The following is a 26,364-nucleotide window of genomic DNA, read 5'->3' on the forward strand; positions in this document are numbered from 1 at the left end:
ATAATGATGTCATGCACGCACCGCGTCCAAATAGCGTGGCACGGTCGTGACATCTCTGTGCCGCCCCAGGCCACTTATGGCAGCCTGTCTGCAGCGCAGAAAGGAGATCCAAGACAGAGCTCTTTTGGGGAGCAGATCGTTCCCGTGGCAATCACACAACCACCGGAATGATCCTAAGGAGAAAGGAGCCACCTCTTTCTCCTCATGGTTCCCGGGGTGTTCAGGGGCATGAAGCTCCATGATCACCCCTTTTCCAGGCGACAGAGAAGAGGCATTTGCTATTTCTCTTTGGCTTGGAAAAATGCTGGGTTGGGGCCGCAGGGCTGCTGGTGAGGCTGCCCTGGGCCCAATCCAGTGGGAAAAGGGGCAGGTACAAAACTACACATCCTATAACTCCTTAGCAGTGTACCATGGCAGTTAAAGTGGTATCAAAAACTTTATTGGGGATGGTTGGAGAGGTGTGTGTTATACTGTAAGTTTCATTTTGTTATATTTTTAAAATTTATTATTGTTTGTTTGTATATGTTTGTACATATTTGTTTTGAAAATAAAATTTATTAATAAAAAACCTTTATTTTTGCAGTGCAGACAGGGCCTAACATTTGGAGAAGGCTCCTGTGGCTTTAATGGTTGTGTAGAAAGGGGATATTCAACAGGTGTTGCTTGTTACCTGGTTGTATAACAAGCCACACCTTCTGGAATTCCTCTTCAGTCTAATTATTAAACATATTGGTGCCTTCTCCACTTATAGGTCAATAATCCCATAGACATAGCTATGGTCTGCTTTTGTTCACTATCTCCCAAAACATGCTGTATGCAGACACCAAAAATAACAGAGGTGCCTAAGGCAAGCATATTCTTTTATCCTGAAGTGTATGTAAATACGGAGGCGGCTTCCTCTTTAAATTAGAGTTGTGCTCCTCCTGACCCAACTACAGCCTGTCTGGTGTGCCTGCAACTACTTTGCAATCACCCCTTTCCAAAGCAACAGAAAAGAAAAATGATATTCTGGCTTCACTGTATTTTCTTTGTAGCACTTTTTAGAGGCAAGTTTTCACCTTTCAAATACTGGTTTATTTGGTTTATTCAAAATTGAAAGGGGAGACTTAATTTATTACATCTTCCCCAAAGTTTTAATTGAAATATGGAAAGCCAGGGAAGAACTCTCTAGAAAACTGGGTAGAGTGCGCATCTTTAATTCATTTTTTAAAAAGTATGTTTAATGTGACTTTATTTTAGGTGTCCAGTCAGAGGTGCAGCTGGTGGAGTCTGGAGGAGATGTAAGAAGTCCTGGTGGTTCCCTTCGCCTCTCCTGTCATGCCTCTGGGTTCACCTTCAGCAGCTATGACATGAACTGGGTGAGACAAGCACCTGGAAAAGGCTTGGAATGGGTAGCATACATTAGCTATGGCTCATCTAACATTTACTACTTGGATAAAGTGAAGGGAAGGTTCATCGTCACCAGGGACAACCCCAACAATCTGCTGTATTTGCAAATGAACAGCCTGAAGTTGGAGGACACTGCTGTCTATTACTGTGCAAGAGACACAGTGAGCAAAAGGGAATCTGAAACCAAGCAAAAACTTTATCTCTGCACTGGCAACCCTCCAAGATACTCAAATGCATCAGTCTGAATCTCAATGAAATAAATGTATAGGAGAATCAATGCTTGCCAGGACTGTGGAAGGATGAACAGTCAAACCCCTGCCACAACAAGGACCCTAACTCCAGTCAGGCACATTGAGGGGGCGACTTAAAAGATTTCATTATATTTCAGAGAGTCATGACTGTGTTGACTCCCAAGTAAGTGTGCATAGGACAGATTGCAGACAGACCTACCGTGCATCTTCACTGTACAAATAATGCAGTTTGACACCGCTTTAAGTGCTGTAGCTCCATTTTAGGGAATCCAGGGATCTGTAGTTTTACAAGGTCTTTAACCTTCTGTAGCAAAGAGTGGTGGTGCCTCAGAAAACTACAAAGCTCAGGATTCTGTAGGATGGAGCCATGCCAGTTAAAGTGGTGTCAAACTGTATTATTTCTACAGTGTGGATGTACCTTTAGTTATTCCTAAACAGACTGTACTGCAGAATAGCTGTCTGGATTCCCATCTTTCTTGTACATGGTCTGATAGATGTCTGATAAATTATCCATGAAGCAGCTCAACTACAGAGGAGATCTGGCAGTCAAATTTTGCCTGAGCATTTCATGGGGATGCCCAGCTCCTCCAAGACTAGTTGGGCTGGCTCAAATCTTCCACCACATGTTTTGGGGATAAGAATGATATACAGGATTCTTTAGTTGATGCATGTTTGAGAGTTCTGGCACATCTCACATCAGAGCAGTCTAACCAACATACTTCTCATGTATTAAATTGGCAAGAAAATCCCCATGGATAGAACTTGGCATAAAGAAATCCAAAGGCAGGAACAGGATGATAACCATTTCTAGCTTGTCAAGTGGGCAACCTGCTGTTTTGTCAGGAACCTTTTCCTCCTTCTGCTTCTCACAAGAGGGCACCACTGAGGTACAGAAAAATGTTCATGAAGGAAATAAAAATCGGCAGCCAAGCATGCACTGAGCTGCTAGGTTGATTGTTACCATAGGCCCATTACAGACGGGCACCCTGTGACGGATTCAGTCCATGCTAGGGTTAGAAAGGGGCATCTCTTCCAGACACCCCTAACCCTATCACTGAATGAGTCCATAAGAAATGGCGGCGACCGTTCTACACGGCCGCCGCCATTTTGATGTAGTGGACGCTCTGCGTCCACACGTCGCAGCGCAGAAGTGACGCTGCGAGTGCATGACTACTGCCTTGCGGCATCTTTTACGGGCTGCAAGAAGGAGCACGATTTTCACGCTCCTTCTTGGCAGTGTCCGGGAACTGCGCCATTTGGCTGCTGCGGTTCCCGGACGGTGCAACTGGCGGCGGCAGCAGACTGCCGCTTCTCGGCGGTCTGTAACGCGCCTTAGTTATTCTGTTCACAATTCACAATCAACTTGTTCCTTAAAAGTCTGGGACTGTTTAAAGATGGGAGTCTTAACACTCACTCTTGCTTACGCTTTAATACATGGATAAGCAGGCAAAGACACTTTTTAATATATAGGGTGTGTAGAATTGCTGTAAATCCAGCTTACTTATAGATTGCCTTCTCTCTTTTTGACCTGTACATTACTATTGCTGGGAAGGAAGGAAATGGCCAGGAAAGTCTTATCATGGTAGTGCATCTGGAGAACTTTAAAGCATCAGGCATTCCATAACAGCATATTCCCCAGGGATTCACATGTGTAACGCTATGCTGAGGTAACCTAGAATGGATTGTGGGTCAAAAAGAATGGATGCTTTTTTAAAAATCCCAGTTTCTCCTCTTCCCACTTTTTCCTTCATCCATGGTTTGCTTCAGTTGCTGAAAACTGAGTTGAAAGTGCACAGGTAGTTTGTCTTCAGTTAACTCAGCAGAAGAAAGAATAGAGGAGGGATCAGACTGTTGCCCTTCCCAGTAGATTCAGGCAAAAGCAAACTGCTGCAGCCTCTCCTAGTTTGGGAACAGTTCATCTTGTGCTGTGTGACTCCAAATTGGTCTCAAGGTAAGTGAAAAACCTTGTAAAAAGCCAGGGAAGGGACAAACACTCTAACGTTACTTTAACCCATATGTCACAGTGTCACTGTTCATGATGGATGTCTGTCTGTGCTTTGTTTCAGGCTACCACAAATGGAAATGGCATAAGTATTTTCTTCTGTTCTTAATACAGATGTATAGTTCTATGGTTTTCAATCAATTTTATAGTGTTTTAATGGGGCATATCTAAATTTACACTGGTTTTGAAACTGTTTGTATTTTTTTAAATTTGATGTTATGGATGCTGCCTTGGGTCCCAACCTGGGAGAAAGGCGGCAGGTAAAATAAATAAATAAATAAATAAATAAACAATTCTATTGCCGAGTAGTTGAATTTTGTTCTATTTTCAGTAAATCTCCATTCTCATAAAGTACCTTGGACCATGTTCGTGCCCTATTCCTTACTGTAATTCTTCCTCGTTGCCCAAATCTTATTGAGTGGGTTGCTAAGATCTTGCACCTTGGCTTTATTTTGCAGGGTATGCAAATATACAGCTTCCTGTTTAGAATGGCCATATACTCACATTACTCAGCTAAGCTCATAGACGCAACACTGTGCCTTGATCAATTCTGGTTCAACTCCTCTCAAAGAAGAAGAAACGGAGAAATGATATTTTGGCTAAACTTGGTTTTCTTTTTCCCACTTTTCAGAGGCATTTTTTTTTCTTATTTTAAGTAAAAAAAATGACTATTGCATTTAATCTTTGTTCTGGTTCAAATATAATTATAGGATGTCTTCCCCTTCCTTCTAGATGTTCAATCGGAGATAAAGCCGGAAGAGTTTGGAGGGTATGAAAAAAGACCCGGAGACTCCCTTCTAATCTCTTGTAAAGCCTCTGGCTTTACTTTCAGCAGCTACTACATGGACTGGGTGAGACAAACTCCTGGAAAGGGCTTGGAATGGGTTGCAGATATAGGTAGATCTTCAAGTCCCCTTCGCTATTCAGATGCGGTGAAAGGACGCTTCATCATTTCCAGGGATGATTCCAATAGCTTGCTATCTTTGCAAATGAACAACCTGAAAACACCGTCCTAGGGTGCCCGTTTGTGACAGGCCTTTGTTGATGTTCAGAAGAAAGGCTACTGAAGGCTGTACTACCCACTCTGAGGCTTTAACTCTTTCAGTGCACAGTGTTGTTGCATTTCCAACAGACTCTAACCTTCTTGTTCGTGTCTTCTCACCTGGGGATCAATTCACCATCTGGCCCTAATTCAGAATCATGGCTACAGCCTATTGGGGGGGGGGGGGGGAGATCCAATATGTTTTTTTTTCTCCAATATCCTCACCAGTTGTGAAGAGCTACTTATTTCCCCATGGAATCATTCAAATCGCTATGATTAGGCCATCTGCCTCAAACTCCAAAGGATTTCTACAAGGCAGTACAAAGCAGTAAACAAGCGACCTGTAAGCAGGTATAAATAAAAACTCTGTTCCATAGAGAATGGGAAGTAGGTGCAAAAGGCAGACAGGAGTCTGTCAGTTGCATTTCTGGCATTTTCTCACCTTGCAGCTTACAGAAAGATGTGAAATTGGAATGTTGCAAATTGAACTAGCCTTCAAGTGAGCAACTTTCTTCCTATGGATGCCGTCTAAAAGTGATGCATTTCCTTTAAGAGGGACAGAGGCAGAAACGGGCAAAATCCAAAATTATCTATCGAACTGATCACTTGCCATGGATGGAGATGAGAGAGTTTGCATTTAGAGGGAGAAACGTTCTGACCAGAATGCTTTGGTTATTCATATTTTTTCTTCTGCTACTTCCCAGGATTAATAAAGCAAGTGTTCTGAAATGCCCTGCAAGCGACATCTTTCCCATTCCCCAAGAGTGGTACCAGCCAGGCGAACTTCTCATTGGTGGCATCTCTTCTCAGCTTGTTTATATTTTCTATGAAGCCTCATTCAAAGAAAACCCTTCCCAGGATACGTTTGGGATTCCAGAGTAAGATATGATTATTTCTTCCCTCTTTCTATTTTCAATTTAACAACTTCATAATGAACTTCTCATCTGCATGCCAGGATGTTCTGATAAAAGCATAGCTTGCTCTTCACATTCTGGGTGTTGCACTTGTCACTAAATGTTATTAGCTGTACAAAAGATGTGAACTTTGTTCTCTAATAATAAGAGGGATATTTGGGAGGTGAAATTAACATAATGTTAAAGAATTCTTGCCAATCATATCACATTTAAAGGTCACAAGCACAGAACAGAGAGATTCCTTAAAAACCATAATAATTAAAGAGAGAGGGAGAGAGAGAGAGAGATGGAAGAGTCAAGAATTCACTATATTTAACAAGTTCTTTTAAAAGCACAAACACAAGACATTATGCACAAAGATAGGCTATATAGCCTGAGTTGGGTACAGTTAAGATATGTTGAGTTATACATTATGAGATTTGTGAAAATATTTGTGAAAATTATGGGATTTGCGAAAAGATGTCTAAGAGGATGGTGTGGTATTGTTTTTTCCTGATATTAAGGAGATAATAGCAGTAAGTTAGACCTAATCTGAAATCATATCTGAATAGATGCAAGCAAATACATGGCAGGAGATTGGACTGAATAGCCCTTGTGGCCCCTTCCAACTTTACGATTCTAAATTATGTGTAATCTAAATATAACCAAAACAATTCTGAATCAGAATAGGAACATAAGCAGTTTTCTGTTCTGCAGCCATCGACTGTATACCTATTCTACATTCACAAGCAGGATGTTTGTATAACAACACTTTCCTACCTGTGTTAATGATAACTCTTCTTTCTAGAATATTGTCACTTTTATGGCTGGTAATATACCATGACTATTATAAATTTATAGCCTAATATACATATATCTCGTCTAATCCCCATTAAACTTGTCCAAGATGGAAGATATTACTGCATTTTCTACCATCCAATTCCATAGTTTGACTTTGAGATGTGTGAATTCATAGATATATAGCCATGTTAGTCTGTACAGTCTGTAGAATCAGTATGTAGAGAGGTCTTGAGACTAACGGAAAGAAAGAAGCTGGCAGCATGAGCTTTTGTAGACTTAAGTCTACTTCTTCATATGCATTTGGAGGAAATACATCTGATGAAGTAGACTTAGGTCTATCAAATCTCATGCTGCCAACCTCTTTCTTTCAGTTACAAGATCTGTCTACATTTGTGGTGTGTGGGGAAGGGTCTCCAGAATCTCTAGCCATTTAGAGATACTGGGCTTCCTAGGATCTAGGATTATGAGAGTAGGACTGCCTTCTCTCCATGTATTACCTTGTACATTTCTATGAATTTTATTTGTATGAACAGAATATCCACAAATGATGCCTTTTCCTAATGAGTTAGTTGCTTTTGACCCTTAATCATTTTAAATGGAATAGGTTTCCCCCCTAAATACATGTAAACCTGAATACAACTCTGTTGGTTTGAAATAATCCATTGAAAGAAAGAAAAATGAAAATGCTCAGAAACCAAGTATTGGAGAGAAGACCAAAAAATGACATGTAATTTTTTTTCCTGCTTTCTGTAGCTACCTTACCAGACTGAAAATATAACAATATTTTTAATACAAAATTCACCTGTACACTTTGCTTCTAAATTCTTTTACAGAATGATGACTAAATTCTACCAGCATGCCCTGGCCTTGGCTTATGCGGTGCATGAGATCAACCAAGATCCTAAGATCTTGCCTAATGTTACTCTGGGATTCCATATTGCTGACAGTTACTATGATGCAAGGATGACCTATAGGACCACTATAGATCTGCTTTTCAAATCCCATAGATTTTCTCCCAATTACAACTGTGACAAATGGAGGAACCTGATAGCTGTCATTGGAGGGCTTGGGGCTGCCACCTCTTCCCACATGGCTAATTTTTTAGGTTTCTATAAGATTCCACAGGTAGGCTCTATGCATGAATATTTTCTCATTCTCTTTCTCTAGGTAAACTTTTATACAAAGAGATGGATAAGAATGCCTGTTTTTTTCCCCTTTTTTTAAAAAAAGCCCTACACGACTAACATCATCATCTTCAATCCCCCAGAATATACTTTGACTTTTTTAAATGGCCACATTGAGCATTTTTCTTTCCAAATGAACATTGAATAAATAAGTGTATGATCATAAAATAACTCATGTTAACATACTTTTACCATGTTTGTACATTTTATTTTAGATTATATATGGCTCAATTGACCTTCAGGAGATTATTAACACACAGGATTTTCCATTTTATTCCATGGTCCCAAATGAATCCCATCAGAACACTGGGTTAATCCATTTGCTTCATTATTTTGGATGGACATGGGTTGGGATATTTGCAGTTGATAATGAGAGCGGAGAGCATTTCTTGCAGAGTGTGGAACCATTGCTTTTCAAGAATGGGATCTGTGCAGAATTTACCAAAAGAATACCATATATGGCACGTTTAGATGACATGGATGGAGTTACATATTTGGCCTCTGCTATTTATGTACATTTAACAAATAGTACAGCTGATACAATTATTTTCTATGGGGAATCTTTGACAATCGCAACTCTACGATTTATCTTAGCTTTGGGAGGTCTTGATGCATCATTTAAGGTGTGGATCATGACAACTCAGATTGATTTCATTTTAACAGGATTTCTAAGAGGTTGGGATCTTGAGGTGTTCCACGGTGCTATTGCTTTTGCAGTCCACTCAGAAGACATTCCAGGTTTCAGAGAATTCCTAAAGACAACCAATCCTTTCCGGAACAAAGGAGATACATTTATTAAAGTCTTCTGGGAACAAGCATTTGACTGTTCCTTTCCAAAGCCTTGGGAACAATCAGAAGCCATGGGACAATGTACTGGAAATGAGATTCTAGAGAATATCCCTAAACCTCAGTTTGAAATGAGCATGACTGGCCACAGCTATAGTATCTATAATGCTGTCCTCAGTGTGGCTCATGCTTTGCATGTCATATCCAAGTCTAGATCCATTGACAAAAGAGGGGAATCCACTTCTCATGCAAACAAGAGATGTACTAGAGTGAAACTGCACCATCTGCAGCCTTGGCAGGTGATGTCTCCAGCAGATCCCACACACAAACACACTGAGATGATATGAAATGCTTGCACTGAATTTTGTCCTCATTGTATAGCTAATGAAATAAAATTGTAGATTTTCTGTTTGCATTTCCCTTTGACCATTCAGCTGGAGTCCTAAAATTGGAAGAGTATGATGAAATGACATTCTCCTTCTTCTTTTGTTTCTCCCTCTTTTCTCCCTTTTCAATTATAGCTCCATCCATTTCTTCAAGTCATTTCATTTAACAACTCTGTAGGAGAAAGCATATCCTTTGATCAGAGAAAGGAAATAAGAAGTTCATTTGATATTATTAATTTGGAAACATTACCAAACAATTCCTTCCAGAGAAGGAAAGTTGGGAAGGTGGATCCCGGTGCTCCTCAAAATGAACAATTCATCATTCAGGAAAATATGATTGTATGGCACAGAGGAATTAACCAGGTATATGTTTCAAGAGAGATCTCTGGCCTTGCCCATTTTGACTGATAAAATTTAGCAAGAGTGGATTGATGGGCTGCATCCAAGCAGGTGCATATGCCTCAGCATAATGGGGAAGGTCAAAAATCCTTCCCTGGACCCCCTGGATATGAAGAACTACAGGCCTGTATTCCATCTTCCATTTTTGAGCAAGGTGATCGAGAGGGCTGTCGCCCTTCAACTCCAAGTCATCTTGGATGAAACCAATTATCTAGACCCATTTCAAACCAGCTTCAGGACAGGATATGGGGTGGAGACTGCCATGGTTGCTCTGGCTGATGATCTTCGTCTAGGCATTGACAGAGGAAGCGTGACCCTGTTGGTGCCTCTAGACCTCTCAGTGGCCTTCGACACAATAGATCACAACATCCTCTTGGAACGCCTGGGAGAGTTAGGAATCGGTGGCACTGCATTCCAGTGGTTCTGGTCCTTCCTCTCGAGTAGATTCCAGAGAGTGATGCTCGGGGAGAGTCGCTCCTCAAAAATGGAGCTTAACTGTGGTGTCCCTCAAGGCACCATACTGTCTCCAATGCCAATCAACATTTATATGAAGCCGCTGGGAGAAATCATCCACAGATATGGAGCAGGGTGTTATCAGTATGCTGATGACACCCAAATATATTTCTCCATGTCCCAATCAGCAGCTATGACAACAGATGGCATTTCTCCCATCAGTTAGTGTCTTGAAGTGGTAATGGGCTGGATGACAAAAAACAAACTCAATCTGAATCCAGACAAAACAGAGGTACTTACAGTAGGGGCCCCCAAACCAGGTATACAGTTGCAACCTCTAGTTCTAGATGGGGTCACGCTCTCCACAAAGGCCTGTGTTCGCAGTCTGGGGGTGCTCCTAGATCCGTTGCTTCACATGAGAAATCAGGTGAATGCGACGATCAGCAGCGCCTGTTATCAGCTGCGGCTGATACACCAGCTTCATCCTTTCCTGGAAGTAAAGGACCTAGAAACTGTTGTACATTCACTGGTAACTTCACGACTTGATTTCTGTAATGCGCTCTACATGGGGCTACCCTTGTGCTTAGTCCGGAAACTTCAACTAGTGCAAAATATGGCAGCCAGGCTGGTCGCCGGAAAAACTAGGAGTGACCGAATAACACCCGTCCTAAAATCTCTTCACTGGCTGCCTATTAGTTTCCGGGTAAAGTACAAGGTGTTGGTTATAACTTTTAAAGCCCTACATGGCTTGGGCCCAACCTATTTGAGGGATTGCCTGTTCCCACATAATCCGCTCCGCACCCTCAGGTCCTCTGGGAGGAATCTATTGCAGCCTTTAAAAACCAGACTAACTGCTACCTCCCAGAGGGCCTTCTCTGCAATTGCTCCCAAACTATGGAAAGGCCGGACCGACGAGATCCGTCAAATTGCCAGTTTAGACAGCTTTTTAAAAAGCTGTCAAGACAGATCTCTTCCGGCAGGCCTTTCCTGAATAAAGTGCCAGGCCACAGACTGACTGCCCCCCGCATCATGTATTAGCCCACCACTCTGTCCTCACTGTATTTTTTATTGTGTTTTAATAGATATTTTAATTGTGACATATTTAATCCTGTTTTAAAGGGGGGATTTGGGACATAATTTTGTAAATGTGGATTTTAATGTGTTGTGAGCCGCTTTGATTGTCTCATCACAGAAAAGCAGGATACAAATAAAAGTTTTATTATTATTTATTATTAAGGTGCATGTTGACTTCAAGTAGGCAGTGGTATGCCCAGTTGTTAAGTGGACATCCCTGAACCCAGAGGTATATGACAAATACCACCATGTTGCAAATTGCCTCTTCTAGGTCAAAGTGTTTGAGCATGTGGTATCTGGTCAACCTCAGGCATTCTTGGATTATCTTGGCCTACTTCATTCTGTTTTCAGATCAAGGCATTACCATCAAATGGCCTTAGTTGTTCTGACTGATGCCCTGCTCTGGCAGAAAGACATGGGAGTGCTACCCTGTTGATTTTTCTGGATCTCCGAGTGGCTTTTGATACCATTCATCATGCCTTCTTACTAGACCAGCTCTGTGGGGTGGCAACTGGGGGCATATTAGTTCCTCTATTTTCAGAAGGACGAGGTCCAGGCTCAAGCATTAGGGGATTTCCATTCATCCCATTACCACTAAAGTTTTACAGGCCACAGGTTCCCATGCTGTTAAATAAGTTGATAAAACCGCTGATAGAGGTCATAAGAACATTGGAGCAGAGTGCCATTAGTATGCTCTATTTCTCATCATCAGCAGAGGCAGCTGGTGCTATACAGGTGTGAGAACAATGTCTGGATGCTGTAATGGTTTTGATACGGGACAATAAACTGAAACTGAATCCCCAAAAGATGGAGGCTCTGTGGACTGATGGTTCTCAGGTTCAGGAACAGGTAGTTTACCAGTCTTGGGTGGGTTTGCACTCCTCTTGAGAGAGCAGATATGTAGCTTCAATGTATTCTTACATCCATCTTTGTCACTCAAGACCCAGCAGGACTTTGTAGAACAAACTGTTTGGGGTCATATTAGAGTGGTCTTCCATCTAGAAAATGGTGTTTCCTGAGCAAAACAACCACAAGTAAACTATGTGCAGAATAAATCCCCAATTGCAGATTCTTGTCAGACCATGATTGTCCTCATTATGGGTTCTTGAAATTAAAAACAAACAAACATGTTTTTCAACTATTTAAAAATTTTTTTGAATATTCTATCCATCCAAACATTGGAGGCCCAGTTTCTACCAACGTTGCTGATGTTTAGCACCAAGTAAAATATGATTGTTTCTGAAAGCTTTGAGGGCCTAATTAATTTTACAAAACCCTCCCATATACATGGTTTCAATTCATTTTGAACTATTTTAAATTCCTGTAGTGGTTTTAATCTGTCTTTGGTAATTCTAATATGTTTAAGTCTTGTAAAATTATTTTAATTTTTAGAATATTTTCATATTCAGTGATGGTTGAGGATCTCCAGAGGGACACCAGGGTTTTTAGTTTGTTTTAATTATATTTTATGTCTTGATATTGTGTTTTTAATCTGTTATATTTTTTTAATACTTTCATAAGGATGGGAGGGATTATAATGTTTTTAATTTTATATTTTACTCTGTTATAATTACTGTTGTCAACCGCCCGGATTGGTTCGCCACAGGGCGGTATACAAATAATAATAATAATAATAATAATAATAATAATAATATTTTGTTAGGTTGATTTCATTATACATTTCCCTGGGATTTTTGATTAAAGCAGTTTTGGAGGATCCAGACATTTCTCAATGGTTCATTCATGTACCAGAAAATTCCTTTCTTAAGCACCATCATGATACTTAATCAGAGCTGAAAATAAAATCAACGTTAGATTGCATACTGTTTCATGCAAATCAATAATAATGAAGCAAAACATTCCTTGCTTCTATATTCTTTTTTAAAAAAATACTAGATCATTGTGTAGAATTCTGATTTTACAAAAATTCACCAGCCAGCAGACAGGCTGTTTCTTTGTTCCTAATTGTGAAGTTCTTTACTTTTAATGAACCACTGAGAAATGCTGGGAAGAAACACTCTTTGAAATCCAAGCATTGAAATGTCTTTTGGATTTATTGGCAGGTGCCCCCTCTTTCTCAGTGCAATGAGCATTGCAACCCAGGTTGGCAAAAGAAAAGTAAGAAAGAGAACCCATTCTGCTGCTATGATTGCATTCCATGTCCAGATGGGGAAATTTCTAATGCAACAGGTAGAGTATGAAGGGCACAATTCCTTCATCAAAGAGCATGAAGTGAGATTTTTTGCTATGGCAGTCATGTAAGCATAGACATATTAAAGATGGTACAGAAATGCAATCTCTTCCTGTTTTTCAGATACGGAGAACTGTTTCAGATGCCCAGAAGATCAATATCCAAGCAAAAACAGAAGCACATGCATCCCCAAAAGCATAGTTTTCTTGTCTTATGAAGAGCCCTTGGGGATCAGTTTATCTGCACTTGCTGTATCTTTTGCCTTCATCACATTATTGGTTCTAAGAATATTTATCAAGAATAAAGATACCCCAATCGTCAAAGCAAACAACCGAAATCTCACCTATACTCTTCTCATCTCCCTGCTGCTCTGCTTCCTCTCTTCTTTCCTATTCCTTGGTCAACCACAGACTGTCACTTGTCTTCTACGACAATCAATCTTTGGTTTGACTTTCTCAGTGGCTGTTTCTTGTGTTCTGGCAAAAACTACCATTGTTTGTCTAGCATTCCTAACTACAAAGCCAGGATCTAAGATGAAGAAGTGGGTAGGGAAAAGATTGGATTGTTCCACAGTTCTTTCTTGTTCACTTTTTCAAGCAGGTATTTGTATTGTATGGTTGGCAACCTTTCCTCCGTATCCTGATTTAGACATGCACTCACTGAGAGAAAACATCATTTTGCAATGCAATGAAGGGCCAGCCTACTTGTTTTACTGTGTTCTGAGCTACATGGGCCTCTTGGCTATTGCCAGCTTCATTCTGGCATTCCTTGTCCGGAAATTGCCTGACACTTTTAATGAAGCCAAGTTTATTACATTCAGCATGTTGGCATTTTGCAGCGTGTGGGTCACCTTTGTTCCAACCTATCTCAGCTCAAGAGGCAAAGACATGGTGGCTGTGGAGATCTTTTCTATCTTGGCTTCCAGTGCTGGGCTACTGGTTGGTATTTTTTCCCCTAAATGCTTCATCCTTCTGCTCAGACCTGAGCTGAACAACAGAAAACAACTCATAAAAAGAAAGAATTAAAAGAGGATGTTTCTCTTGTCATATTATTTTGCTGGTTTTTATTAAGCTATCATGTTGTACAATGTTAAAATTGTTCAAAATGAAACGGCTATAGCATTAATTAAAGATCTATGTTTCAAACTCTCTTCTCAGAGCTTCCATTGTTGCTCCATATTTACATTCAGCAACTCACTCACCTAAAAATAACTCTACTCAGACTTGGATTTCATGGAGTCCTCCTTGTGGAAAAAAGTTATGTAGAGCTGCAATGTTCTGTGTCATTATTGGATCCCAAATCCCATTCCCTCAGCATGACCAGCCTTATTGATGATGAATAATAAAATACATTTTAAATTTCTGAGAAACCAGGGACTGACATGTAACCTATCCATATACTAATACATGTTTCTTTTACCTCCATCATTTACAACACGGATATTCCCACAAACTATAAATCATATATTCTGGAGAAACTAGCTCCAGAGTATATGAAGAGTACAGTATTGCTAAAGAATAAGATACAATATGACCCCCATATTTGTGAGGCAAATTTTCCCAGATTTACCATTGCAGTGAGAAACTGTTGACAATAATGAATCCAATAAAAATGAATGAGTTCTGTTAGAAGTTGACTACAAAGGATCCTTCTTTATGCATTTCTGTGGTTAGCTTCTGCCAGAAGTGTACCATAGACTTGCACTGGACAACCTAGGAAATGCCTATAAATAACATCCCCCCCCCCCCGATGTGGGTAAGTGAAACTGTGGATAGCATTTTTGCAGAGGATTGTATCATGGATGGTATGGAAGGATCATTCTGAGCCACCATCTTGGAGCAGGTCTTTTCTTTTTATAAACTCAAGTGGGGTTGGGCAACTATAGAGAGGATCAGTTTTGACCCCCATCACTCCTGCTGATTCACCTCCAAATTGGCTAAAGAATGTAATTCTAGAGTGACTGGAACTTTCTGCGTTTTCAAATGATTTTTAAATCTTTTCTTTAATGAATATTTTGGAAAATGGAGAAGAGATAGAAGGGCTAGATGCATTCCACAGGTAGGGCATTCTTCACCCTGATAAACAGTAAAAATGTCTGCTGCATATTTTCCCTTTCTCTCCTACTTCACAAAATAACCCCATCCAAAGCTCAATAAAATAATTGTAAAACAGTAACAATGTTTACCAGGACCATAAATGTCAAAACAGTCTAGCTCTTGCCATAATATGGACTCTCCAGTCAGGTTGTTACAGAGGCTACAATGAGTGGGAGAGCAAATTTCCAAATTCTCCTTTCCATTATATGCCCGACAGTCACGATTAAGGGCTAAAACGCATGGCCCAAAAGGATCGGCTAGAGGCAACCATATGGCCCACTCCCAAAGTGGGCTGCCATTGCCGCGCCAGGCTCCACCAGCCAGGAATCAATCTAAAGCTATTCCTTTTTAGATCAGCTTTTCCTGGCTTGGCACAGCATGCGGCTTCCAGCTGCTTTGTTGGTGTGTATCATCTAAATGTCACATCCCCAAAGTGGTCAGAAGGTACCTTATTTGGCCCTGGGGCCTATGAACTCTTACAAACACAATGTCTATTTAGAAATCCCTTCCATGTGTTGACTCCCAAGTAACGCCTGGTACAGACTGGCGCTTTGCACCAGCCTGGGCCGATTTTAGGGCTCCATAGGGCTAGGCGTCCATATGTGCCCAGCCCTACTTTCAGTGTCTGTGTGCCATCTTGCCACGCCCACATCCACACGGGGCACACGACGATGATGCATGGGCCTCCGAGCACCCAAACGGTGCTCATCATGGCACAAAAAGAATGCGCCTAGAGTGGGTCCTTTTTAGAGAGCATGTTAGTGCCACACCATATGGCTGGTACAGCACCAGTGAGGAGCAAAAACAGGTGGCATTTAGCTGCCTGTCTGTATCCCTCCTAAGTGTGTATGGCATGGATTGCAGACAGCCTTAATTGCCACTGGAACTCAACAACAGCTGCCATAATCTCTCCTCTTTTTTTGGTACTTAATTATTCAACACCTTTCTGATGGATTATTCTTGAAGACACTCCACTACAAATGAATTCTGGCAAATTTTGCCTGGTCATTTCAACTCCTCCAAGCCTAATTGGGTTGTTCAAATTTTCCCTTTCCATGTTTCATCCCACTGATAAAAGTGGAGTTGAGCAATGGCTTTTCATTCTCTTTTTTTTTTGTTTTCCTAACAAAATGATCCTGACTTGCTTGCTCACGTTTCCTCACCCTGGAAATCTATTAACCATCAGCTCCTTATTCACCTGAGCAGAATTATGGCCACATCTGGACAAAAAGATATCCAGCATGTTTTTCCTCCAATAACCTCATCAGTTGTAAAGAACTACTTATTTCCCTATGGAATAATTCAAATCATTATGATTATCTCATCTGCCTCAAAGTGGATGGGGTTTCCACAAGGCAGTACAAAGCAATCTATAAGCAACTGCAAGTGGCTATAACTAAACCCCTGTTCCACAGAGAATGGGGAGTAGGGGCAAAATGCAGACAAAAGTTGCATTTCTGACCTTTTCCTTGTTAAATTGGAATGTGGCAAATTCAGCTAGCCTTCGAAATGGGCAACTGTCTTCTTGTGGAAGCCATGTAAGACTGTTGCATTTCCCTTTAGAGGGGAGTTTGCAAGTGTATGCACAGTGCAAGTCATTCTTTTTGACCCAGGCAGTTGCCAGGGATACAGACAGATGAGTCTGCACTTAGAGAGAGAAGCTTTCCTGCCAGGATGCTTTGGTTACTGGTGTTTTTCTTTTTGCCACTTTGCATGATTTACAAAGCAAATGTTCTGAAATGCCCTGCAGGTGACATCTTTACTGTTCCACACAAGTGGTACCAGCCAGGTGAACTACTCATTGGTGGAGTCACTTCTCAGCTTCTATATGTTTTCTTTGAAGCCTCTTTCAAAGAAAATCCTTCTCAGGAAGTATTTGGAATACCAGAGTAAGAGATGAATATTTTTTCCTTCTTTCTCTTTTCAACTTAACAACTTTGCAATGAACCTCACATGTGCATGATGCTCTGATTCAGCCATGGCCTTAATGCCACTAAGTGTTATTAACTCTTTTTTTTAAAAGCCATATCAACTTTGTTCTCTAACAGGACTTGCTTCTACTTTGAGAATATGAGATGGGAATGGGAAAAGAGAACATGTATTAAAAATATATCACACTTTGATGAAGCCCAATATGGAGAAATCCTTGTCTGAGTATGTCTGGGAGGGTGAATTAACAAAATGTAAAATATTTTTTCCATCAATCATATCACATTCAAAGGCCACCATCACAGAAATGGGAGAAAACCTCTGAAATCATTATGCTAAAAAAAAGTAACAGATCTAGAAAAGTTATGAATGCATCACCAGATTTCAATGTATTTTACAAGATTTTTTTTAAAGCACAAACACTGAATGTTATGTATTGAGTTAGGCTATATATCTTGAGGTAGGCACACCTGAGATATGTTGAGTCATGAATAAAGGAGTTTGTGAAAAGTTTTGCAAAACTAATATAATATGGTGTTATTTGCAAAATTAATAGAAAAATATAAGGGGCTATATATCCTGACATGAACCAGGGAGTAGCAGTACATGGGACCTAAACTGAAGTCATATCTGGAACAGACTCAAGGAAATCATATGTAACCTAAACGTAAGCAAGACAATTCTAAAACAGAATAAGAACATAAGCAGTCCAGTTTTCTGTTCTGTCGTGAACCACAAAACCTTTCTAACTTCACAAGGTGGATGTTATAACACTGTCCTACTTGTGTTACCCATAGCTACTATTCAGAGAATATTCTACTTCGTATGGATGGTGTTATGTCATGAAAATTAAAATTGAAAGCTTCATATACTATTTTTTAAATCTAATCCACATTAAATTTATCCAAGATGGAAAGTATTACTGCCTCTTATGCTACTCAGTGTCATAGCTTAACTATGTGGTGTGTAGAGAAAGGTCTTCTGAATTCCTCACCTTTTAGTGCTGTGTTATTTTTGGCACAAAAGACATTGAATGAGATGGGTGAGACAGAGAACTGAACACTTTTAATTTCTCCCTTCAAAAAGAAAAATGTTTTTTCTCCCAACACTTAGCATTGCCTTGAAGACTGAGGCTGTATCTGCAAATCAGAAACAATGCAATTTGTCATTGTTTCAACTGTCATGACCCAATACTATGGAATCGTTTGAATGACAATTTTTGTGGTACCTGACCTCTCTGACAGAGAAGGGAAAATATCTCACAGAACTACAAATCCCAGATTTCCAAAGCATTGAATCATGGCAATTGAAGCAGTGTCAAACTGCATGACTTCTGTAGTGCAGATGAAACCAAAGAAAGTATGACTTTTTAAGAGGCCATGAATTGATGTGTCAGAATACTATGCAACAAAAAAAGACTGGTTTTCTGTTGCAACAGCACTTATCTTTGAATGGAAGCTGTTTCTTAGCACAAAGAAATTGGCAACAATGGGTTCCTCATAACTCAAGTCAGTCATACAGCAATATTTTTCTGATGGGAGGATTTTTTTTATAACTTGTACAATTTATTTTTTTAATTCTTTTGCAGCATGGCAACAAAATTCTATCAGCATGCCCTGGCCTTGGCTTTTGCTGTACATGAAATCAACCAAGACCCCGAGATCTTGCCTAATGTTACACTGGGGTTTCATATCTGTGACAGCTATTACGATATGAGGATGACCTGTCGGACCACTCTGGATCTGCTCTTCAAATCCCAAAGATTTTCTCCCAATTACAACTGCGATAAACAGAGGAACCTGATAGCTGTCATTGGAGGGCTTGGGGCTGCCACCTCTTCCTACTTGGCTAACTTTTTAGGCTTCTACAAGATTCCACAGGTAGGCTGTGTGTATGACCAGTATCATCACTAGTGGGTGCAGGGGGTCCAAGGGTTGAGGAATACAACCAATGCCTGAAGAAAACTGCAGGAAAAGAGTGGTCCAAACAATCCTATTCCTTGACTTTATTATTGACCACATTGAGAACTTTTGCTCTCAAAATAGTTATTGAATAAATAACTGGATGAACATAAAGACACTCATGCTCACATACTTGTACTAAATATCTGCATTTTATTTTAGCTTATATATGGCTCATTCAACCTCAAAGAGATGACTAACACAGAGAAGTCTCCATTTTATTCCATGGTCCCAAATCAATCCCATCAGAACATTGGGATTGTCCATTTGCTGCAATATTTTGGATGGACGTGGGTTGGGATATTTGCGGTTGATAACAATAGCGGAGAGCATTTCTTGCAGAGTTTAGAACCTTTGCTTTCCGAAAATGGCATCTGTTCAGCCTTTATAAAAAGAATGAAATATATAGCCCGTTTGGAAGATTTCAGAGAGCTTTCATATATATCCTACGATATTTATAAGCGTTTAACAAATGACATAGCTAATATCTCTATTATCTATGGAGAGTCTTTGACAATTGCAGCTCTAAGATTCATTTTCACTTGGGGAGGTCATGAAAATTTATCGTTTATGAAGGTGTGGATCATGACAACTCAGATTGATTTCATTTTAACAGGACTTCTAAGAGGTTGGGATCTCAAGGTGTTCCATGGTGCAATTGCTTTTGCAATCCACTCAGAAGACATTCCAGGTTTCAGAGAATTCCTAAAGACAACCAATCCTCTCCAGAACAAAGGAGATACATTTATTAAGGTCTTCTGGGAACAAGCATTTGACTGTTACTTTCCAAAGCCTTGGGAACAAGCAGAAACCATGGGACAATGTACTGGAAATGAGATACTAGAGAATATCCCTAAGCCTCAGTTTGAAATGAGCATGACTGGTCACAGCTATAGTATCTATAATGCTGTCCTCAGTGTGGCTCATGCTTTGCATGCTATGTCTAAGTCTAGATCCAACTACAAAAGAAGGGAATCCACGACTCATGCAAATAAGAAATATGGAAGAGTTGAATTGCAACCTCTGCAGGCTTGGCAGGTAAACTCTGCTGAATATTTATTCCCCGCTGAGATGATAGAGAGTGTTTGCATTGAGTTCTGTCCTCACTGAAAAGGTAATGAAATAGAATTGCAGATTTTATTTGCTTACATTTCCCTTGGTATCCATAAAAAGAGATGAGTTTTCTGAAATGAACGATGACATTCTCCATACAACTTCTTACTCTGTTTCCCTCTCTTTTCTCCCCTTTTAATTAGCTCCATCCATTTCTTCAAGGCATTTCGTTTAACAACTCTGCAGGAGAAACAGTATCATTTGATCAGAGAAGGGAAATAGGAAGTTCATTTGATATTATTAATTTGGAAACATTACCAAACAATTCCTTCCAGAGAAGAAAAGTTGGGAAGGTGGACCCAAGTGCTCCTCAAGATGAACAATTCACCATAAATGAAAATATGCTTGTATGGCATACAGGATTTAACCAGGTATGGAACTCAAGAGTGATCTTGAGCATTGCCCATATTGGCTGATAAAAATCTAGCAGAAGTGGGTCCAGAGGGTGGTAAATGCCTCATGAAATTCAGTGTTTTGAATGTTTTATTGCTTTGTTGTTTCAGTGCAGTTAAACAGCAGGGGAACAATTTTTGCAAGCAACATAGGAAGTGGTTCTTCCAATGAGATGTTGAACTCTTGGAAGGCTGCAGGAGCAGCAATTTACCTTATAAATAGTGCACATCTCCTCCTTTACTATTTAATATTCTTCCCAAAAATACAGAATGGACTTGTTTGGAGTATTTGGGGCAATCCATATGGCCCCCAGAAAGTGCAAGGGGCCAAAAACTTACCCCTGAACCACAGTGCACACTGCTCCTAGCAGAGGTATCAGCCATTCTTTCTCACATACACTTCTCCCCTAGCTTTCCTCAATCTTCAGGCATGTTGATTGAGCAAGTTTCAGGCAAACAGTTAAGCCTACCTTGTCCTCAATATCCAACCTTTGCAGAGGAAGGGTGTTGTATGGTGGACAAAGGACAGACACAAGTTTTTGGCAATAAAAAGGCCACAACTTTATTTTGCATACAAGAAACTCACATGAGGGTTGGCCCGAAAGCATGAGGTCTAGATCTGACATCCACCAACCCGTGTTGGTCGATGACCCTTCTGCCTGGCCTCTCCCAGGCATTCGGGATGACAGAGGGGGAACCGGCCCGACTTAGCTCACCACTTGTTCGCTGTCGGCTATGCGCCTGGGCGCATCTTCGCCCCATGTCACTGGGAGCGCAGAATCGATGCCGCCCCTGCACTGGCGACATCGCTAACCCTCAGCACCCCCGGGTCCCCGGGGGACTCCCGATTCCGTGCTCCGCAGCATCGGAAACCACGCCCATTCAGATCCATGACCTATGCTACCGCCCCCAACTGGAAGTTGTGACAGAGAGCAGTAACATAGGGAGAGGTGGGTGGGGAGCCTGTTTAAAATGGCGCCGAGCCCCGGGTGACCGGGGCCTTTATAGGCACCCCAGCCAATGATTGGCCAGGAAACGGGTTGGTCCCGCCTCCTGGCCAATCAGATCCCAGGCACCCGGGGCCCCCAGCCAATCCGGGTCGCTTCCAGCCGCAAGGGAGGCTGGGAACCATAGTTCCCAGCTGCAGAAGCCGCCCGGATGTGCGCGCCTCATTTCTGCTCCCAGAGGAGTCTGGGAGCGGTAGTCCTTGCCCCACAAGGGCAAGACAAAGGCGCCGCCGCCATGGTGGGGCCCCGTGCCAGCCTGCCGCCCCGGAGGGCAACCACAGAGACCACCCCACCCCCTCAGCAATGGGACCAGCCCGAGTGAGTCGGGTGGTCCCCTTTCTTTGTCCCCTCTCAGCAGGTCTCTGTCCCCTCTTCAGCATCCCTTCCTTTTAAAGGCTTTAGGGACACTTTATCTTGGTCCCTGAAAGCCACCTGACCCCTCTTAGCGGCCTTAAAAGAGGTGGTTAGAGAAAGACTAGCATGGGAACAGGAGACCCTCAAAGAGAAGGACCTCTCCCACCAGAAACTCCCAGGCTCTCCATTTCCTGACCCCACCACCACCACACTCAACCTTTCTCTTATGGTGGCATGCTAGAGAAACCAATGTATGCAAAAACAATCTTAATACCACATTTGGACCTTGGGCCAGCTAGGGGCCACCTGGCTCCAGAGGCTGTAGAGACTGCAAAGCATGTGTTTGTGTGTACATATGTGTGTATCTTTAAGCAGCACAGCTTCCATTATCTGGATGCTGTTGGACTGTGGCTAGTATTTCTCAGCATTGGCTGCACCAGCTAGGGGGTTATGGGATTTTCAATCCAACAGTAGCTGGAGAGCCATATATTACAAGAAAGTCTGTAGCTTTGATCTCCATGCAAAATGATACCATGAGTCCTTTCCAACAATACCACTTACAGTAGCTGCAAATCAGCAACCACTACAACTGCATCTTTAACAGGAGCAACAGTGCCATTCCTTTGAATATAGTTGCAATCCTCAAGGTAGGTATGGGGAAAAGGAATTTTTTCAGCACCAGTATATTGCCATGAGGTCTATCTGTTGTAATATAACTTTGTAATGTAAAGTTAGGTTGAACTAACTTGGTTGAAATGGGCAAATAAAGGCTTTATAAAATACTTGCTTCCAGAAAAAAAAGGTGGGGGGACTACAAGGACTGGACATGAAATGCTGTAAAGATTGCTCTTTAAAATTCACTCAGTGCAATTTCTCTGTTGTTTATGGGTAGGTGCCTCCTGTTTCTCTGTGTAATGAGCATTGTAGTCCAGGCTGTCAGAAGAAAAGTAAGGAAGGGAAGTCATTCTGCTGCTATGATTGCATTTCTTGTCCAGAAGGCGAAATTTCTAATTCAACAGGTATGGTATGGAGGGTACCGTTTCTTCACTGAAAAGGGTGAATTGAGATTTTTGACATAACAACCATGTAAGCATTGTCACATTGAATTATTTCACAGCATACATTTTTTAAAAATCTGAATGGCAATATGAACAAATATCCTTTATTCATTCAGGCATTATTATAGGAATCAAAAGGTAGACATTTGAAGGGATGGTAAGAAAAATGTCTGTTGATTTGTTCCTTCCCTTCCCATACTATAGATAGTTTTATGTTTTGTCTCAGAAATGGCCAAGTAATGATCACAGTGTCGTAGCTGAATGCTTTCATTGCTGCAGTCAGTAGTAAAGATGTACAATATCTTGGGTTTCATTCCCATATACAAGAAGTAACAATTTCATTAGTGTTGTCCACATTTCACTAGGATATAAGGGTTTCTGTGCTATTTCTGAGCACTATTCAAACATGCGGACTTCTGTGGACTTCCTGGTGGAGACTATGGCAGGTTGTCTCCTGTTTTGTGCTCTTTTTCACATGGGGGAAATTGGAAAGTTAAACTGGTCACAATGCAAGGTCATCCAGGGCATTAGGGACAATTTCGCAATTGCTTTTCAGACAACGCTGTGTACAAACTGGTCAGAATCCAGACAGAAAGTGAGGTGAATCAGGGAATAAGCATTTTTGCAAAAATACCATGTTTTCATTTCCAGTTCATTCACCAATTCACTCGCTTGACGTAATTGCAGCAGTCTGAAAACCATGTCCCCGATTCTCCCTATTCTCAGATTTCCCAGGGTTCCTTACTGTGCCAAGGAGAGGAGGCAACCTTGTTCATAAAGGAATACACACACACACACAAACACACACACACACACCTCTTTCCCTCGCATGGCTGGTCTCCTTCCTCCTGCAGCAGGGAACAGCTGGTGAGAGAGCAAGAGAGAGGACGTTTTGGAATTCCTCCTGGACAGAAGGGAGAAATGGGAGATATGTCCTGGAAAAGGAGAGCATCTGGGAGTTTCAGCCCTCGCTGGAATCAGGCAAATTTATGGACCAGCCACCTCCTCTTTCTCTCTCTCTCGTGTGTGTGTGTGTGTGTGTGTGTGTGTGTGTGTGTGTGTGTGTGGTTTTAAAGAAGTTTGCAAAGGGAAACCTCAGCCTGCCTTCCTCTGAAATAACTTCTGGGGCAAAGAGGATTTTCCTCTCCATTTCCCTTCCCTCTCTGGAGCATGTGTGTGTGTGTATGCACTTGTGGAAATGACAGTTTGGAGGCTGCACAAAAAAGTTATTTCCAAGCTAGCAACAGGATTTGTCCTCATCTGTCTGGAACCCAAATTCACTTTTGACCCATTTTCTTGCCTACGTAATGTGCTTCCAACCCCTTGTTGTGCTCTGTGTGTGATAAGCATTAGCGAATTTTCTTGCTTTTCCAGGATGCCAAAACTTTAACCATTTTCAGGATGGAAGCACATAGGTCCCCGTTTGAAAAAGTCCGGAGGCAGAGAAAGTCAGCACAGCTCTCTCCAACTCCAACTCTCTCCAGATAAGGCAGATGGTGTGAGATTAAGATCTGGATCCTGGTCAGATCTGGGTTCTGTTCCTGGAAATTCCACATCAGCTAAAGAGCCCAGAATTATCCCATGATCAATAGTACCCTTTTGTTGTTCCCTTTTTCAAGCATGATCAATAGTACCAAATGCCATTCTGTACTATTGATCATGCTTGGAAAAGGGAACAACGAAAGGTACTATTGATCATAGGATCATTCTGGGCACTTTAGCTGATGTGGAATTTCCAGGAATTGTTTCTCAATGGATTGAGTATTTTTTGATGGAAAGTTTCCAGGTCAGAATGTGTTAAAAGAATGAAACAAATACAATAGGACCTTGCTATACAGTTTAGTTTAATTCTAGGACCCCATGTGGATACCAAAATGTGTGGAAGCATAAGTCCCATTTGTCAAGGTGTGTGCTGAGTTCATAACCCTTGTTGAAGTGAACACAAGCAGAGTTTATGCATGCCAACAAGCCGCCCAGAAGAAGGTCTGTGAAGAATCTTAGTTGCATAGCAAACTTCCTCTCACACACAGGAAAGCGTCTCAGTACAGCGAGGTTTCTTTCAAATGAGGGTTCTTTAATCTTTGTTGCAAAACTATTTACAAAGATTACACAGAGTATAAGACATCAATCTTGAATATTCAATATTCCCATGATGCACGGTTTCAAAATACAGACTCATGTCCCTGCCACTGGAACTGTAATAAGTTCCACTACAGCTTCACCTAGTGGCCACATCCATGTCATTTTATCAGACCTGTTTACAACATGGTCCTGACATGGTAGTAGTGAAATGGTATCCCTTATACGAAATGGAAAAATCAAGGTTTGCTTTTGGGATTTTTTAAAGAAATGTTTTCCAGCTATTGATGTTTGAATTTGTAGATGTGAGATCCATAGATACTAAGGGTCGATTGCTCTAAATTTTAGTACTAAATGGTATTGTTATCCATAGCTAAAATATTAATTGGGGCTGAAATGTAATCTCTTCCTGTTTTTCAGATATGGATGAGTGTTTTAGGTGCCCAGAAGATCAATACCCAAGCAACAACAGAGACAACTGCATCCCCAAAACCATACTTTTCTTATCTTATGAAGATCCCTTAGGGATCAGTTTAGCTGCACTTGCTGTATCTTTTGCCCTCATCACAGTCTTGGTTCTAGGAATATTTATCAACTATAAAAATACTCCGATCATCAAAGCCAACAACCGAAATCTCAGCTACATTCTTCTTCTCTCTCTTCTTCTTTGCTTCCTCTCCTCTTTCCTATTTCTGGGTCAACCAGGGACAGTCACTTGCCTTCTACAACAACCAGTTTTTGGTTTGACTTTCTCAGTGGCTGTTTCTTGTGTTCTAGCAAAAACCACCATTGTTTCACTTGCATTCCTAGCTACAAAACCTGGCTCCCAGGTGAAGAAGTGGGTAGGGAAAAGATTGGATCATGCCATAATCCTTTGTTGTTCCCTTACTCAAGCAAGTATTTGTTCTGTATGGTTGGCAACCTCTCCTCCATATCCTGATTTAGACATGCACTCACTGACAGAAAACATCATTCTGCAATGTAATGATGGCTCAATCTACATGTTTTATTCTGTGTTGAGCTACATGGGCCTCTTGGCAATTGCCAGCTTCATTCTGGCATTCCTCGTCCGGAAATTACCTGACAGTTTTAATGAAGCCAAATTCATCACGTTCAGCATGTTGGCATTTTGTAGCATTTGGGTCACTTTTGTTCCAACCTACCTCAGCTCAAGAGGCAAAGACATGGTGGCTGTGGAGATCTTTTCCATCTTGTCTTCCTGTGCTGGATTACTGGCTGGTATATTTGCACCTAAATGCTACATCCTTCTGTTAAGGCCAGAACTGAACAATAGGGCACAACTCATGAAGAGAAAGGCTTAAGAAATGATATGGGGTTTTTCCTATCATATTATTTTCCTGGTATACCTGAACTACCCAGATAAATAATGCTCAGCTGCATAAAGCTAAAGAACGAATAAGTTACTGTACCATTAATTAAAGACATTTCCTTGAAATAATTACTGTAGAGCTTCATTCATTGCTATAAATAATCATTTATCTGTTCACTCCCTTTGTATTACTG

At 41.1% G+C, this 26,364-nt stretch overlaps 2 protein-coding genes across 2 annotated transcripts; both read left to right on the forward strand.

Moving 5' to 3' along the window:
• Window positions 1–7,212: 7,212 nt before the first annotated feature.
• LOC149304151 (vomeronasal type-2 receptor 26-like) lies at window positions 7,213–13,876 on the forward strand. Its single transcript, XM_089481098.1, has 5 exons — window positions 7,213–7,503; window positions 7,778–8,647; window positions 8,870–9,097; window positions 12,724–12,850; window positions 12,975–13,876. The coding sequence occupies exons 1-5, from the start codon at window positions 7,213–7,215 to the stop codon at window positions 13,874–13,876; spliced, it is 2,418 nt and encodes an 805-aa protein (XP_089337224.1).
• A 4,589-nt stretch (window positions 13,877–18,465) lies between these two features.
• LOC149304152 (vomeronasal type-2 receptor 26-like) lies at window positions 18,466–26,162 on the forward strand. The gene is made up of 5 exons (XM_089479691.1): window positions 18,466–18,756; window positions 19,000–19,875; window positions 20,094–20,321; window positions 22,596–22,722; window positions 25,261–26,162. The coding sequence occupies exons 1-5, from the start codon at window positions 18,466–18,468 to the stop codon at window positions 26,160–26,162; spliced, it is 2,424 nt and encodes an 807-aa protein (XP_089335817.1).
• Window positions 26,163–26,364: the final 202 nt, after the last annotated feature.

The sequence above is a fragment of the Sceloporus occidentalis genome, unplaced genomic scaffold, assembly GCF_023333645.1.
Source record: "Sceloporus occidentalis isolate IW3139 unplaced genomic scaffold, rSceOcc1.0.p SCAF_14, whole genome shotgun sequence".
Classification (NCBI taxonomy): domain Eukaryota; kingdom Metazoa; phylum Chordata; class Lepidosauria; order Squamata; family Phrynosomatidae; genus Sceloporus; species Sceloporus occidentalis.

What these genes read in the sequence shown, in the direction of transcription:
- LOC149304151 (XM_089481098.1), top strand. Translation starts at nt 7,213, where the DNA reads ATGATGACTAAATTCTACCAGCATGCCCTGGCCTTGGCTTATGCGGTG. An exon ending in ACCATCTGCAGCCTTGGCAG is followed by an intron (nt 8,648 to 8,869) that starts GTGATGTCTCCA and finishes TTTCAATTATAG; the next exon opens with CTCCATCCATTTCTTCAAGT. An exon ending in GGCACAGAGGAATTAACCAG is followed by an intron (nt 9,098 to 12,723) that starts GTATATGTTTCA and finishes ATTTATTGGCAG; the next exon opens with GTGCCCCCTCTTTCTCAGTG.
- LOC149304152 (XM_089479691.1), top strand. Translation starts at nt 18,466, where the DNA reads ATGGCAACAAAATTCTATCAGCATGCCCTGGCCTTGGCTTTTGCTGTA. An exon ending in GCTTCTACAAGATTCCACAG is followed by an intron (nt 18,757 to 18,999) that starts GTAGGCTGTGTG and finishes ATTTTATTTTAG; the next exon opens with CTTATATATGGCTCATTCAA. An exon ending in CGAAATTTCTAATTCAACAG is followed by an intron (nt 22,723 to 25,260) that starts GTATGGTATGGA and finishes CCTGTTTTTCAG; the next exon opens with ATATGGATGAGTGTTTTAGG.